Below are 15,748 nucleotides of genomic sequence, written 5' to 3'. Positions count from 1 at the left end.
AACGCTCCAGCTTTCAACTCCTCCTAATTCCTGTTGCTAGTCCCCAGGAAGGGGGAGGCACATAACTCTTAGGGTCAAATTTGCAAGTATCTGAACTATCTGTTGGTTTAAGATTTCTTTTTCCTGTCTCCTTTTTAAACTATCTATTCACTCTTACTCTGCCTGCTGCAAATTGCCTTTTTTCATAAAATACCACTGTTTATTTCACTTCTCAATGACTCCTGGAAGGGTAGTGGGTCTTTGCGGTTTGGCAAGCTAATGGCCTTGCTTAGGAGTAAAAATGGAAGACCTTGCTTGGCTTTTAGATCCTGGTCCCCAAGGGGTGGTCATTAGTGCTGATCTTTCTAATAATTCTTGCCAGGTATGTATCAGGCCAATGCACAAATGCTGTATTACAAATAAATTGTAATACTCATCCTGCTCTTCCAGTTACTCTGGAAGCAACCCCATGGGATTTCTAAGTGTTAGGAAACTGGACAGACAATTAGCTGCACCTCTTTTTTAAAAAAATTAAAAATGGGTAGTCCAAAGTTCTGTCAGGCCTAAATGGGAGAGCTTCGGTAATTAAATAATCCATATTTATGCTTGACCTGTGAAATCATACCATGGGTGAAGGTGAGGCATTAGCTGTCACACTTGTGAGCACCATGTAACACATGCAATGATACTTGCTCAGGTTTCTAGTTAGTCTGAAGCAAGAGCTGTTTGTAACAAAAAGCTGTTAATTCCATGTCAGCAGTGATGCGAATTTTAAAACCAGCTGTTTCTGTGCTCACCTGAACATTTGAGAAAAAAGTAGTATCTTCCTTTAAGCATCATAGTACAGACGAGTACATCCAGAAGTCTGAGATGGGCTGTGGAGTTTTGCCAGCACTGGAGAAACAGGACGTGTATGTTTTAAGATAGGGAGAGTTACCTTTGTTTCCCTGAAGCTCACCTTTAAGGAAAGAGTAGAAAATGTATGCATGTTCACCTAACTGTATGCGTGTTTATACAAGCATATCTATTACATAAATACATACACACACCTCCTTCATCAGGTTGCGGGTAAATTAAATCACTTCCTGTTGGAGATCTGGCAAGAGGGATTTCTTTTAAGTATGAGCTTGAAGAGATGCCTGGACAAGCTGGGCTAGATAAGCACGTGGCATGTGGGCAGATCAGCAAGGAAGGAGGTGGGAAAGAATAACAAGGAGATGTAAAAGCTGGCCTGACTGGCAAGGCGGAGGTGATATCTGCGCTGCAGCTGGAGGAAGGGTTGCTGAACAGGTAGGCGCAGCGTAGCCAGACCCAGTTTAACCAACTGCAGCGAGGACGTGGCATTAGAGATCTGATGTGGACTGAAGAGCCAAGGTCGCTGGTGGGTTTGCAGAGTTTGTGCTGCTCTGGCTTAGGCTGCTGCTGTATACGAGCCAGCTTGGGTGTCTTTCAGCTGCCCTGTAATAAAGGCAAAGTGAAACAATGAAGTATTGTTGTTAGATGGACTGGAGATAGCACTTAACACGTGGCCTTGGTGCTACACGCAGTAGCATCGTGAGATTGCTGGGAACGCATCTAAGCTTCTGGAAGGAGCCGTTGAGCAGAGCCCATGATGATGACAAGAAGAAAGCTGTCCTCATCTGTCACGAGCCGTTTGCTTTCCTGCTTGTGTCCAGAGAGGAATGAAAAGATTCCTGGTTGCTTTTCTTCTGCTGTGTGCATCTCAAGATGTTAATACCAGTAGTCATTTCAAGCTGGCTGGCTGCCAGAAAGTGGAGCATAACAATGCTTATCCTCTTAAACTTAGAGAGTGTTTCAAACTAGCTTGTAGATGATTAACATCAGACCTGGGAAGGGGCTTGTGGGAAAAGAAGTGCAAATAGTACCATTAAAAGGTTGACTGGTCGCAACTGAATTGTATGCCTCTTTTCCAGTCTTCTTGTTCCTGGTATTCAGAGTAAAACTGAAACAATCGATACTGAATGTCCTGAAACAACTACTAGGGGCAATTTTTGAACCAGACTGCAACAATTCTAGGGTTTAGTTTTGTGACAAATCACTATGTGTCCTTCCTCTCACAATTAAGCGAGCACCCCTTTTGCACGCATTAAACGCATACCCAGACGGTTGAGCGTGCAGCTTAAGCAAGTGCCTCCCTATGTGTAGACTTTTGCGAAAACCAGAAAAAAGCCCAAAAAGAATCCTCAGAGACCAGCAGCTGTGGTTAATGAGCTGAACTTTATTGAACAGGTTGCTTCTCTGCCCAGCAGAAACTTTGGTTTATACTTCATCCTTACCAGTTCCTTCACCACCCAGAGGTCTCTGCAGGTTAATGAGGAAAGCTGAAATCTGAAGCCCCAAAAGGCAGCTGCTGTGCAAGTGTATGGCAGGAAATCCCATTCTGGAAAACAACGCACATTCTCCAGAACTAGTGTCAGGACACCCTCGAGACAGCATCGTCGTTGCTGTTCTTGGGCCCTTGTGCTGTTGTGGTGAAGCTGCAGTCCGTGAGCAGTCTGGTTATGCACATCATATTATGCAGTGTTTTTCCCCGAGAGCTGTGGTGTTTAGTATGGAGCAAGTGACATTTTACAGATCTCTTGTGTTCACTCAGGGGTATCATCCTCTGCGGATTCAGGCTAAGGACAGTTTGGGAAACCCTCCAGGAGGCAGTTAATGTTGAGCACACACCTACTGATATGCTTAATCCACATGTGAACAGGAATTAATTTCATTACTGGGGGCAAAATTTTTGTGGGGAGTGCAGGACAAGGGGGGTACTAACAGATCTTCCTAGTATTGACTTAATCTTTCCTTGAAAAAGTCAGCACTTTTTTTTTTTTTTCCCACCCCAATGTCTTATGGGTGCTTAATCTGTTTTTGTTTGGGAGATAATAGTTTTACTTAGAATTTTCTAAGCCTGACAGAGGATATGATTAACGTTGTTCATATCTGTTGTGTTTGCGTGTGTGAAGGATCGCCTGTTCTTTGTGATGGAGTTCGTAAATGGCGGGGACTTGATGTTCCATATTCAGAAGTCGCGTCGCTTCGATGAAGATCGGGCCCGGTTCTATGCTGCAGAAATTATTTCAGCCCTTATGTTTCTCCATGAAAGAGGCATCATTTATCGGTGAGCTCTGCATTCATTCATTCATTCATTCTCTTTGTCTGAACCCCATGGCTGAGATGATAGCTCGAGTTTTCTGCTTGAATAAATAACTGTCACTTGCTGCCCACCAGGAACAAGTTGTTGGCTGGGACAACAAAACCTCCACTTTGCCCCTGCACGTTGTCCAAGGTGTGCCAGCTTCCAGGAAGGAGTGGAATTTCTGGCTGCAGCATTGACTACAGGGAGGGTCTTCCTATGATATGTGTGTGAGCACGTAGAAAAACAGGTTTTCCTTCTGAGGCGCAGGGACTAGATTTTTCGTTGGTGTCAATTCACGTAGCTGGTTTATATTAGCCCCAGAACTGCCCCTTGTCTGCACCTCAGGTGCCTGCGTGGCTGCTGAGCATTAGCTGCTGACCGACAGAAGCTTCTGCTGGGCTGCTCTGGGCCGGACCTGCTGCTGGAGAGTACATGTCAAACTGATGACAAAGGGAAAGGCATTAAGTGAAACCTTCCTAGATTTTCTGGGAGGTAAATGCAAGGAGCTGTTGCTTTTGCCACTGTGTACCCTGTTATTTAAAGGCCAGTATGTACTGGTTACACCCGTGCCTCTTTGTTTCCCTGTATTAGCTATGGGCCTGTGTTATCTATTTGATGCTCAGCCACTGAAAGTCTCTTAATTCCTGCCATGATCCTACAGCAGGAGTTTTTCCTTCCTGTCCATGTCTGGCATCTTTGTGTTTGCGACAGGATCGGAGCATCATTGCCTCCCTCCATCAGCCTCTGCTCCCAGGTCTGGAGGCTGTTCTCAGGAAGCTATTTCCCATATGCAACTCTCCTTTTATTTGTCATTATCCTGTACTCAGGGGGGCAGTTTGCTTATATTTTTTTCCTTCTGTACTGCCAAAGTGCTCCCCTATCAGCTCAAGCATCAAGGCATAGACCAGCCAGCAGGGATCAGCTAGCCAGTCTGCTTTGCAGAGGCCTTCCTGGCCAAGATGATGATTTGACCATTTGACTTCACATATATGCCAGGGGCAGAGCGAGACCTCTTCTCGGGTGGAACAGGACAGCTAGAGCAGGGAGATGTCAGCACTGACAGTCTGGTTATACAGAAAGGTTTCTTTCTGACGTGCTTTGCAGAACACCTCTGACATCCTCTGGCCCAGAGCACTGGAAAGGACGAACAGTCAGTTGTTTTCTTTGGAATACTGTTACCTGGGTCCCAGCAGCAAAGCATGCGTATTTGGGTATGGTCTGCTGTAGCCCTGCTCAGTCCCAGTGGTGGCATGCCAGCACTGCAAAGAATAACATCAACTCTCTCTTTTTGCTGCTTGGCTACATTTGTACAGCTGGGACCCACAGCTGGGTCCAGGATGGGACCAGTTCCAATCCCAGTCAGGCTCTGTTAGTACCATTTCAGACTGTGGGTTGGGCCAAATGCCTTTTGGTTTGTGGCTTTACGTAGTTTAACCCAGGCAATGCAGTCCTGTGCTTAGTAGTGTGTCCTCCCGTATCAGATAAACCCAGGTCTGAACACACTAAAAGGAGAATAGCTGAGGGCTAAAGTGGCCAAAGGGACGGGGGCTGTGCAGGGGACACTTGCCTATCTGATGGTGAGATGACAGGATAAATCAAGTAAAAGCAACTTCTCTTTCTCTTCCTAGCTTGAGCTGCAGTAAGAAACAGATGGTCAGGTGAGGACAGAGAATATTAAATTATTTTTAAGTATGAAATCATATGATATATGTGGCACAGTGAAATAGAGAAGGACTGTCCTTTTAGTATTCTGCAGGTCCTGAGAGCATGAAAATTAGTAGTGATATATACCATATGTATTGAGCTTCTAAAGCAGAGTGATTGTCTGCACAGAATAGCAAATCTACTTACTCTACAGCTGGATTTCAGTCTAATTCTTCCCTTGTGAATAATGCCAGCCGCTGAAGAGAGACCCCGCCAGATAATTACGCAAATGACATTATCCTTAAAATAGTGACATCCAGTAGTTATTGTCAATCATTCAGCGGCAAAACTGTGTCTGTGCATAATGTAATGCCACTGTGCTTGCAGTTTGTCCTGTCCTCCCCAGCCTGCTGCCTGTCACAGGGCAGGAGTAATCGATCTCTCTGGGTTTTGGCACTCTTCAAGTGCTGCTGTAATTCATGATAGAAACTGGAGGAGTAATTGAAAAGCTCCTTGAACAACTGCATGGGCTTTGATCTTGTTGAGAAACTGGTTGAGCTGCGGAGTCAGGTAGCTTCAGCTGCACGAGGCAGATTTGCAGGGGGATGACTTGTTTTTTTAAAATTAGTCGGGGTGACTCCGTTCTGGAAGATGTAAGAGGAGAGAGCTGCTGGCTGTGGCTGTAGTGAGCCGAGGTTGCTTCTGTCAGGTCACGAACACCGGGCTCCGGGAAGTAGTCTGCAGGATGGAAGCAGATACTCAGAAGGGAATCACTGCAGTTGTGTAAGAGAATTTGGAGAGTTTATGATCAGAATGTGAGTGCTTGCTTAGGAAGCTGGGAGCAGGGGGGAGAGACACCAGGAAAAACTTGACCAGAAAGTGTTTTGCCACAGGCTGTTCAATGTGCCTCTTCTTTCTGGATTCCCAGGGTCAATGGAGTAAGAGAGTTGCTGGCCTAGAATACCCTGGGTCATTTGTTTGTCTTCTGGGCTAAACTTAAACATAATAAGACTGTATTTTTCCTTGCCCCCTTCAAGATTAAGCAGGTCAGGAGAGAGTCTGCATTTACCAACACAGTGAGCGTTCTCCCGGTAAGTCAAGTTGCTTTTGCCACAAGTGCTGCCAAAAGCTGGGTCTTCTATTCTTTGGAATGCCAGAGAGGCTTGAGAGCCAGCACTGAAAGTTCGTCAAGAAGTAGCTGAAATATGTCACTTTGGCCTGGGGTGACTGCTGGTAACGGCTAAAATCAGGTGTTTGTTGATTCCTTTTCTGGCCACGCATACGCAATTTGAAATAGCCATAGCGCAGTATTTCTGCAATTGCTGCTGTGAGTCCGTGAGAATGAGGTTCCTGAGGCAGATGGTGTATTTTGGTTACATGTGACTTTTTAACATTAAAACCAGGCTTACTGCTGGATCGGTGCTTTTATAGGATGGTTTTTTTATGATGCAACTGAAATTTTCAGCGAGTTTGATCCTCACATAGAGGAAGCCGCTTTTTGTTACTAAATCCCAGCCAGAATAGAAGTCCCATAGACGTACGTGTGTGTCTTTGGGGTTTTTTAAAAGAGAGCTTTTAGTTTCACAGTTTTGTTTTGGGTTTGGGTTTTGGTTTGGGTTTTGGTTTGGGGTTTTTTTTTTCATTTGCATCACTGCAAAGGAGCGATGGCTTTCTGGCCTTATCAGGGAAACATCTTTGTCTTGCCCTAAGCTGAAGCTTAGCTGTCAACTCAGCAGTGTCTATTTATAGTTGCTTCCTGAAAAAAAGTGTCAACAAGTACAGTGTGGTTCCTTATCCCATCATACAGGGGATAGGACTAGAATGCACCCAGCCATGAAAGCAAGCTTTTCAACATGTCAAATCATAGTATATAGCGCACTCTTAACCACAGAGGAGTAGGACAAGGACATATTTGGGATCAGCTTATGCTGGATGTTGCCAGGAAAAGGTTAGGTGATAAGGCTATTGTAGATAAAATCTTTGCTCACAGGCCAGTATTCTTGCACTGCTGCCTTCTTTAAGCTTACTTCTAAAGGAAAATAGTATGCCGGGTCCTGTTGCAGGTAGGTAGGTAGGTTGGTTTGTGATTTTTATCTAAAGATGGTATGTGCTATTTTTCTTGAGGCAGCTCTTCCTGACTTTCACTTTCCAGTTCAGCAGTTCCCAGGGTAGGGCAAGCATATTTTGGCTTCTGTGCATGCCGGAAACAAAACAAAACAGCATGCACATCTGAACAGCATTAGATTGCACAGTGGCTGGCTCGATGCAAGTAAGCTAGTCCACTCATAGTCTTCTAAAAAGCAAAGAGATAGTAAATGATTATAAAGATTTCTTTTAAAAGCAGGACTTTTTCTTCCATGTAGCACTACTGTCTGTCATGCTGCCCTCAAATTCAAACCTTCCCATAGGTTGATGTACAGCTTTGCTAGTGGATGAGTCCGCTTGCCAAAGTCACCTACACGGTGTCCCTCAATAGAGGCATCATACCTGCATACCAAGGGCAAATGCAAATGTTTTCTTAAACTTGGTTGTTGTGGTTTGTTATTTTGGGGTTTTTTTGGAGCAGGGGGCTTAGGGGTTTGCCCTGCAGACTTTTTTGATTTCAGAAAGATAATGGCCTTTTTACAGGCGACATAGAGCAATCAACCCAACCTAGTGGCATGGTCTTGATTTTTATGACAAACCTTCTTTCTCTCCCTCTGCAAATGTGTCTTATTGGTAGGATTCGTGGGCTGAGACAGTCTCTTTTCAGAGCATGTCTCCGCTACCTGCAGAGGTGATGCAGCATGCAGTACATGGTGACGTACCCGAACTATATCTGGAAGCAGAGGCAGCGTCACCCTACACTTTAATGCTGGTTTTGCCAGCCCTAGGTATAGAGTTGGATAGTAGAGACACCTATGTGCCCCAGCTCACCGCTTGGCACAGCATGGTGGCAGATACATCGTTTAGGATGTAGGTAATGTAGCTGACCAAGAGCCAGAAGAGCTAAAAGGGTGGGCTAGAGATCTTGGGAGAAGGACTGGTTGTTGGCTGGCTGAAGAACCTTGTTTTTTCCCTGAGGGCTTGTGCTAGTTAAACACAAAGGCTGTGGAATAAGCTATATTGCTATTCCTAATGCCGCTGGCCCTTCTAGAGATGCTCGGGGTCTGCTTGTGCTCCACCACACCTCTGAATGTGGGATGGTGTGCACAGAGTCCCCATGCTCTGATGTGGCACCAGCCACCATTAAGTAGGTCCCGTGACTTGATTGTGTTTAATAGGATGTGTGGTCCCTTTGGAAGGCAAAAGATAATTATACAATTATCCAAATGAGAACATGGTCTTGCCTTGGGGCTGAACGCTAGCTCTTGGGGAAAATAAGATAGGCTCATTAACAGTAAGTGTTTACTTCTCTGTGTGTTACCTGGAAGCATCACCTTCATGTGTGTGGTACTCCTTATGACAGGGAAAAGCTCCGTCTCCTCTGGGATCTGGAAAGATTGCTGGATACTGGCTAGGTCTCTGAAGTCATTGCCTTTCCTTAGTGTAGGAGACCTGTCTGCAGCTGTGTGTCTCATGACTGTTGGCTTTTATAGGGAATGACTTACTTGCAACAGGTTAATTCCCTGCCAATTCAAACAATAAGCCTGTGACACTCGAAGGAAGGTTTACATAAGCCTTTTATGGAGACCAGTTTTGCTGGAAAGACTCTTACTAACTGAAACAACGCTAAAGTTTCTTTCAGCAAAATCAATTAAAAATTACATGCCGAAAACAGAAGCTGAATGCCTTTCCTAATTACATACAGCCACTGTTAACAGAGCAACTCTTATTAGTGTGCTGTTTGCTTTTTCCATGGATCAAGACATTGTAGACATGGGATCCCTCATATTTTCTCTCTGTTGCTTTTTTTGGGGGGTGGGGGAGAGGGCGGGTTGGCAACTGGTGATTTTGTTTATCCTCATCTCATGTCCTTTTTTCACATCTGGAGCCAGATCTTATTTCCCCGTGAAGTAAAGGGGCTTCCCCCAGGGAGGTAAATTAGCAGTTGAACTGGATCTGTGACTGATACCAGCAGTTCCCTGCAAGGCAAACTGGCTTGGGGACTACCCAGGGATTACCATTGGTTTACTTAGGTGCTATGCAAAGCTTTGTATTCTTAGCAAATAATGATAAATCTTTTGTTTAATGAGGTGTTTTTAAGCTTTTCTGAAAGTTTTTGCTTGAATGTGCTACAGTAGATGCATCTGTAGGTAGTCTTTGCTGTATCTGATGCCTCCTTCTTCCCCACCCTGATTCGGCTACATGCCGGCATGTTGTTTGGATCCGAGAGGGAAGGGTGGGAAACAGCTCAGCCAGTGCCAAAACGGGTGTGAATCTCCGCTTTGTGGAGCACCAGAACCTCAGCTGTGGGATCTGGTCCCTACTGCTTCGCGACCTCGATTCAGGAGAGCTCCTAGACTTGGTGCTTTCCTGGATTGGAGCCCTGAAGGTGAGAGTAGGTATATGTAAGTAGAAAAAAATGAAGGATGTGCTATGTTGGAGAACAGTGGAAAGAATGAAATATAAGCTGATTTTATGGTGAACGAGTGAAGCAAATCAGCTAAAAGCTGCAAATTGGCACAGAATAGCATACTAACAGCCCTGTCCCTACAACTGCTTAGTGTAGAACAGAAATTTTCTTGCTGCCGTCTCTGGAAACGCTTCATTCAGCTTTAGAAAATATAAAGGAATGTCTCTTAGGGTCAGGAGTGTAGTAATGTCTGTGGCTATCTTATCTGACAGTCAACAGCTCGTGTAGACTGATTTGTGCTTCTAGACAGTGCATCTTCCACATTGTTTTCCACTCAAATGTGGTTGTTGCATGCTTGTAAGCTGGGCTCTTTTACAGCCTCTGGCATGCAGTGTTTAAAGTGTTGTTTCTCTGCACTTGATCAAATGGAAAGTGCAGAGAAAAAAAACCCAGCCTCTCACGTTTCCATGTCATGTTTAATCAGTCACTGTGCAGGACAGTTTAGTCCTGATTTACAGTTATGCTTACGAAGAGCAGTCCTGTTTTGAGATCCACATATCAGATCTCTGTGCCCCATTGACTCCACTGTATATAGTCTGTGAACTTTAATGCAACTTTCCACATGACTAAGGACTACTGAATAGCCTACAGAAGTTATTGGCTCTGCTAGTGTCTACTTTTCCTTTATGGTTATTTACAGGGATTGATTTGAAACCTGCAAACCCTGCACATAATGAGTTTGTATAAATCATTAAAAAACAGAGCTTGAAGGGGCCTCAAGAGTTTGTGTAGTTCATCCACCTGCCCCAAGGCTGGATAACCTTTACCTAAGTGCAAGTTTCTCGTACTTTCACTCTTCTTCTCTTTTGGTGTAGTTGTTACATTTGCATGTAATAACTTGTATACTACACTCTTGAGGCATGGACTCTCACTTACCGCATGTTTGAAATGAGAGTTCAGTGTTAGTTGGGAATTCTGATACTGGTGCAATCAAAATAAGCAATACTTCTCATCTGTGGAGGAGATAAGTGATTACATGTGACTTGTGTTCTGTCATTATTTTCATGACTAATACATCCTTACGAAGGCATTTCACAATTAAAAAGCATGGAGATGCAATTTGAGAAATAGCTACATGCAGCAATTACAGACAAGTTCTTAAAGAAAGGAGCCCAGAATTAGGCTCAGTCTTTAAGTCCCAGGGCACCTGGAAATATTTAGGTTAGAACTTCTGGAACTAAGAAACTTTTATACAAAAAGACCACTTTTCTGCCTTTCCTGCCCTCCTCATTTTTTTTCAAAGGCATGAAGGTCATGAGAAGGAGAAAAAATAAAAATTTAAATAAATGTTTAGTTGTTATGTAAAATTTATTTTTAAAAACCTCCCCTAAATATTATTGCTACCTTTTTACCCAGAACTGTTCATCTGACTTTTAATGTGTTCCCTGACATGAAGGGCATTCAGGCCTATGATTTTAAGGACCTATTTTTGAAAACTTTTGCTCTGAGACCTCCAGAATTGCCCAGCATTAATCCAACCATTTTATTGATCTTTGTACCCACCTCAGCTCAAGGAAGCTTTCAATATTAATGTCAGAGAATATGACCCCTGAGTTAGCATTAGGGAGGCTGATATATATAGCTGAGGAAAAGGTCTCTGTCAACCTTAATAAATGTTTTGTACAATTTTGTAAAACAAAGATTATGCCAACAAAATGCTGTTGCATCTGCTCCCTCTGACTTGCTGAAATGGAAGATTTCTTGCAACATGACGTGTTGCAGTGGGTGAAGCTCCTATATATGTAAGGGAGACAATGAGAAAATCAGTGTTGACAGACTTGGCCTGCAGCAACTGCCATAGCTATCCGGGGAGAATTTGACTTATTCTTAGCTGTAGCAAGATCAGCCTGATGTTTCCTTGGTCAATAATCCCAATGTTTGGATTTTGTTCTTTATGCCAGTGAGCATGTAGGTACTCTGGTTTTATGCAAACAGAGGAATTTTGTAAAGTCACCCAGCAACTTTTCCTATCAATGATGCACTGTTTTAAGACCTTGTCTCTAGATTCTAGTTCAGAATCATCAGCTACCTGTAATGATACAGAAATAAACTAAAAATAGTAACACAGTAGAAAATTTTGACTATTACATGGCAACACTGCAGTAATAGTTGTCTGGTTTACAATTCAAAATTTCTGTGGGAGAAAACTCCATCTTCTGCCAGTGGTACCCTGGGCAGGATGGCGGGCACAGCTTTGCTTCTGCCCTCTACGTGGCAGCCGCGCTGGTGCTGGGGCTTGTAGTTATCTGCTGTGGTGGCCCAGGATGCACGTTGCTAAACCTATTCCCATGGAGCGAGGGGAAAGCATTACTCATCATTTGGCCTCTGAGTCATAACACCTTTGCTGTTAGTAGGATCAAGAACCTCCCCTTTTATGAGGCTGTGCCTAAAGGCACAATTTAGTCTCGGAATTGTATTACCCGATTATTATTCCACTAAAGCAGGTGGCAGTATTCCAGCTGACAACAATGGAAACGGGAGCAAGCCTTCAAGTCTCAACCATGTACAAGGTATGATCTGTTCAAAACCACAGCGATCCTCCATGCTCTGAGCTGATTTTTTTCTGAATCAATTAAAGTTTCACAAGCACGATTTATTATTAACATCTAGAGCCGCTTTCACAAATCTCTTGGCAGCGTAGTAGAGCAGTGCTCCTGAATCAGGAAAATGACTTCCAGCTAGGAGAGGTTATTTACTAGCTACATCTCCGATCCAGGTGTACTGCTGTGGCAAAGTCCATCCAATAAGGACGTGAGTGTTTGCATCTGAACCATTTCTGATTATGCCATTTTGGGGAAGGCAGCAGTGTCACGGTGCCTTGCCAAAGTGGGTCGTGGCTTCTTTGTTTATTGTGGTGGAAAAGGAAAGCGGCTGGAGCAGGGGACCCGGGATGGGGTAGGGGTTGGGATTGGGAAAAACAGGGTTAGCTGTGCAAGGTAGCAGGGGGAAATTATTCCATGTGCAAACCTGTGTGGTAGAAGGGGCAGTATGAAGGGATCCCTTCAAACTCTTCCTGGGCTTTCAAATAAGCCTGTGTGTGCTGTTGTAGTGAGGCTGTAGCACGTTTCAGCATGCAGGCTCTGAGGCACCCGTGCTAGCGTCTGAGCTGGTGTGTGACATTTGGCATGCGAGCTTCGGGTTTTCTCCTCCCTTCTCTGGATCTGGTTACGTTCCTTTTGACATTTACCTGAGTATGAAAATATAGCAAGGTCCCATGTCCTTGTTGACTTGTGCCTAAAGGCTGAATTAGTGTGCTTTGTATTTCTGTTTGTCAGTATCTCTTGACTGTAAGTTGAGGGATTGTATACTTATCTATGTTTTGGGGATTTTGACACAATCTTATCAACTTAATGTAGCCTTTGCCATTGCATGCGCTTTCTCTAAAATTTTCCCTCTTCTTTTATAACCATCCTTCCTAGCTGGAGCTCCCCATTTCAGTACTTCTCATATCACTAGTTCAAAACCTGGTGTCTGAACAGCAGCTTTGCAGCCAGAATTTCTACCTTCAGCCACTGTTGAGGACAGGAGGGAGCAAAGATCTTGGCAGCTAGCTCCTGCTTCTTGCTTCTCTGCCCAGCCTTGATAAATGAGAAAGCCAAGGAGCTGCTCTGACTCACGCCAGTTGGCCAAGCTCCCAAAGAGACAGCCCACCCACCGCGAAGGTCAGAGCGTGGCACGGCCCGGAGAATGGAGCAAGAGCTGGCCCTGCCAGTGCTGCTCCTGCTGGGGTCTCTCTGGGGCCAGGGCCAGGGCCAACCCCCGCGGGAGGGTTACAGCTCTCCATCTTCTTTGTGCTGCTTGAGATGCAGCAAGACAGCGAAGCTTCAGCTGGTCCAACTCACGCTTTGAACTGCACAGTTAATTGCGAAATTGTGGTGGCAGATTGATGACAGCCAATCTGCTGGTGGTAGGTTTGAGATGGGACTAGTGTAACTCGTATCTGAACTGAGGATTTTTTCCCTACCTCTACACAAAGAGAAAATGCCCAAATAAGCTTTTATTGCACTGTATCTGTTAAATAGATAGCTTTTATCTGTGACTGAGCCACTTGAAACATACTTTCCTGCCTGCCTTCAGAAAAGCAATACTACCTTGTGCTTTGTGTTGGAAATCATGATGTTTTGGAAAGGAGTCAGAGCAAAGTATAACTGGCTTTCAAACCTCTAAAGCCACACGACGTCTGCGGCTCGAGTGGGCTGAAGTCTGATTCATGAGTGGAGTTTCTCTGTGTTGCACATCCCCCTACACTCTTTTGATCTAGCGAAATTGCCCTGCTTACTCAAATTGGTGACTACCCTGACAGGGATAGATAGCCCCAGGGGAAAGACAGGTATTTTGTGTGATAAAATTAATGGAAAACTGTCTTGCAGCCTGCCCTATTTACTGCACCTCATCATTTCCAGTCCCAGCTGCCTTTGGGGTCCTTCAGGACTGACGGCTCTCGCCAAGCCACAGGGCAGCCAGGAGAAGTTCCTGCCGGAGCTGTTGGATGCTGCTTCCCAGCATCAGCTGGTGGCATCTGTGGATCCCCACTGGTCAGGAAGCAAGACAGCAAATTCCAACTATTGCCATGAACCGGTAATCTGACATTAGACTGGGGACGTGTAAAGGGGAGGGGATGTCAGATGATGGTTTTTGGAGGCCTAGCTGTTACCTCTGCATGAGTTAAATGTGGCATGGAGTGTCAGGTATCTCCATGTTCTATCATGTCTAGGACAGGCTAATTGAAGTCATTGTTTGACTGACTGAGAGCCTTCCCTACTTTCTCTTTACTTTCTTACAACCAGACTCGTGCTGAAATTCTCCACCTCTTCTCCAGGGAAGCTCCTAATATTTCCAAGTCTTTGCTCTGCTTGTGTCTTCTTTGAGACCTTGCTGTGACCTGGGGTGGTTTAAGCTGTTCTGTTCCCTGCAGGATGTGTCCAGTTACAAGACGGCTGTCCTTCAGTAGAGTTAGCTTATAGATATGAGCACATAATTCCCATAGGCTCCTGCTTCCTAATTCCCTGAAGCCCACGCTGAGTATGTAAGGATGCCTGTAGCTGCTGGGTATAACACAGGCGTTGCTCGCTTGCTCACAGGCTTTTTTCCTTGGCCTGTGTTGGCAGGGCCGTTCACAGCATTGGCCAAATGAGCGGCTGCGTCCCAGGCACTGTTACGTAAGGAAGAATTTCAATGTTAATTACGTGTCTTGGCTTTAGGTTTCATTCTGTCTCTCTGGACACCAGAAGTAGTCTCAGAAGATTCAGTGTGGCTTCTGCAAAAAAAACAAACAAACCTTATTTTACAGGCTTTGGGCTCTACTGCTTTCTCCTGGAGCATCCGCTCTTTTGGGATGTTTTGCCTTTGTTGCCCTACCGCTCAGAAGGGACAGCAGTTTTTTCTGGAAACGCCGCCGACCATAGCTAACACGCTAAAGTATTTGAGCTGTGGGAAGGCTGGCACTTCCAGTCAGACAGATTAAAAAGGCAAACTTACCGTTTCCCTTTGCTCTCAGCCACCTTCCTCATTCTGAAGGGCCGGAGGAGGGAAGGATGGATGGAGGGACGCACGGCGCTGTTGCCAGCGCAGCTGTAGAGGTTGTCTGGGGCAGAAGTGTGTGCTGGGTGAGAGATGTCTGTGTGGATCCCGTTCTCACCCTAATGGCTTCCCTCCCCCTTCCTCCTGCAACTGAAGTCATTAATGCTCGTTAAGCCAGGATGGAAACAAACCCAAACAACAACAGTCTACAAAATAATTCGGTCACTCCAGACTGTTTTGGGTTTTTTTCTCCAATGAAGCAATTAGTCTCCTGTCATCCCGTTTTTAGCCAGACTGGAAACAATTGGCCGGACAATAGCGATTGCCCTCCTGGCAGGGCAGTCACCGGATCCTCTCCGAGATGGGAAAGGTGAGGTGCCTTCCCTTGCCTGTCTCTTGGGGAAAAATCTCCCTAAAGAAATTCCTGTGGGCCTCCCTGAAAGCCCTGTTTTTGTGCAGCCCCTCCCAGTGAGTCATAGCCTCTGGCTCCTCTGAGAGCCCTCTGTATACTGGTTCCATTTTCCCTCAGCCCGCTGCAGGGTTAACCCTTCTGTGGTTTTGCCCAGGCGCTCTCACGCGTATATGACCCATCCCACTCACTGGCTGATGATGTAGATTGTGGGTGCCAGAAAGTCATGAAGCAATCTGTGGTTTATACCAACAACAGGACAATATGGGACTCGCGTGGAGGGGGAGGGAAGATTTTTCCAGTCTTGCTCATCTGACTGGTACTTGATCCTAGGAATGGCTTAGCCTGTGTAAGGGGACAGTGCTGCAGAGCAAAGGACTGCATGATCCGAGCAAATGCATTGGAGTTTGGCAAAAAGCAAGGGGGGGTGATAGGGAGGAGGACAGGGGCCAGCTGAAGTCCTGTGGTAGCACCGCAGGGAGCCACGAAGCAG

At 45.3% G+C, this 15,748-nt stretch overlaps 1 protein-coding gene across 2 annotated transcripts in view; it reads left to right on the top strand.

Moving 5' to 3' along the window:
• Positions 1–15,748, top strand: part of PRKCH (protein kinase C eta) — a 120,294-nt gene that overhangs the window by 69,490 nt on the left and 35,056 nt on the right. For both annotated transcript variants that reach the window (XM_049828647.1, XM_049828648.1), the window contains exon 10: positions 2,955–3,109. In XM_049828647.1, the coding sequence (XP_049684604.1) occupies positions 2,955–3,109 (155 nt within the window). The remainder of the gene's footprint in view (positions 1–2,954; positions 3,110–15,748) is intronic.

The sequence above is a fragment of the Accipiter gentilis genome, chromosome 25, assembly GCF_929443795.1.
Source record: "Accipiter gentilis chromosome 25, bAccGen1.1, whole genome shotgun sequence".
Lineage (NCBI taxonomy): Eukaryota > Metazoa > Chordata > Aves > Accipitriformes > Accipitridae > Astur > Astur gentilis.
The sequence above is the reverse complement of the archived record's forward strand: the minus strand, read 5'-3'. Positions and strand labels throughout refer to the sequence as shown.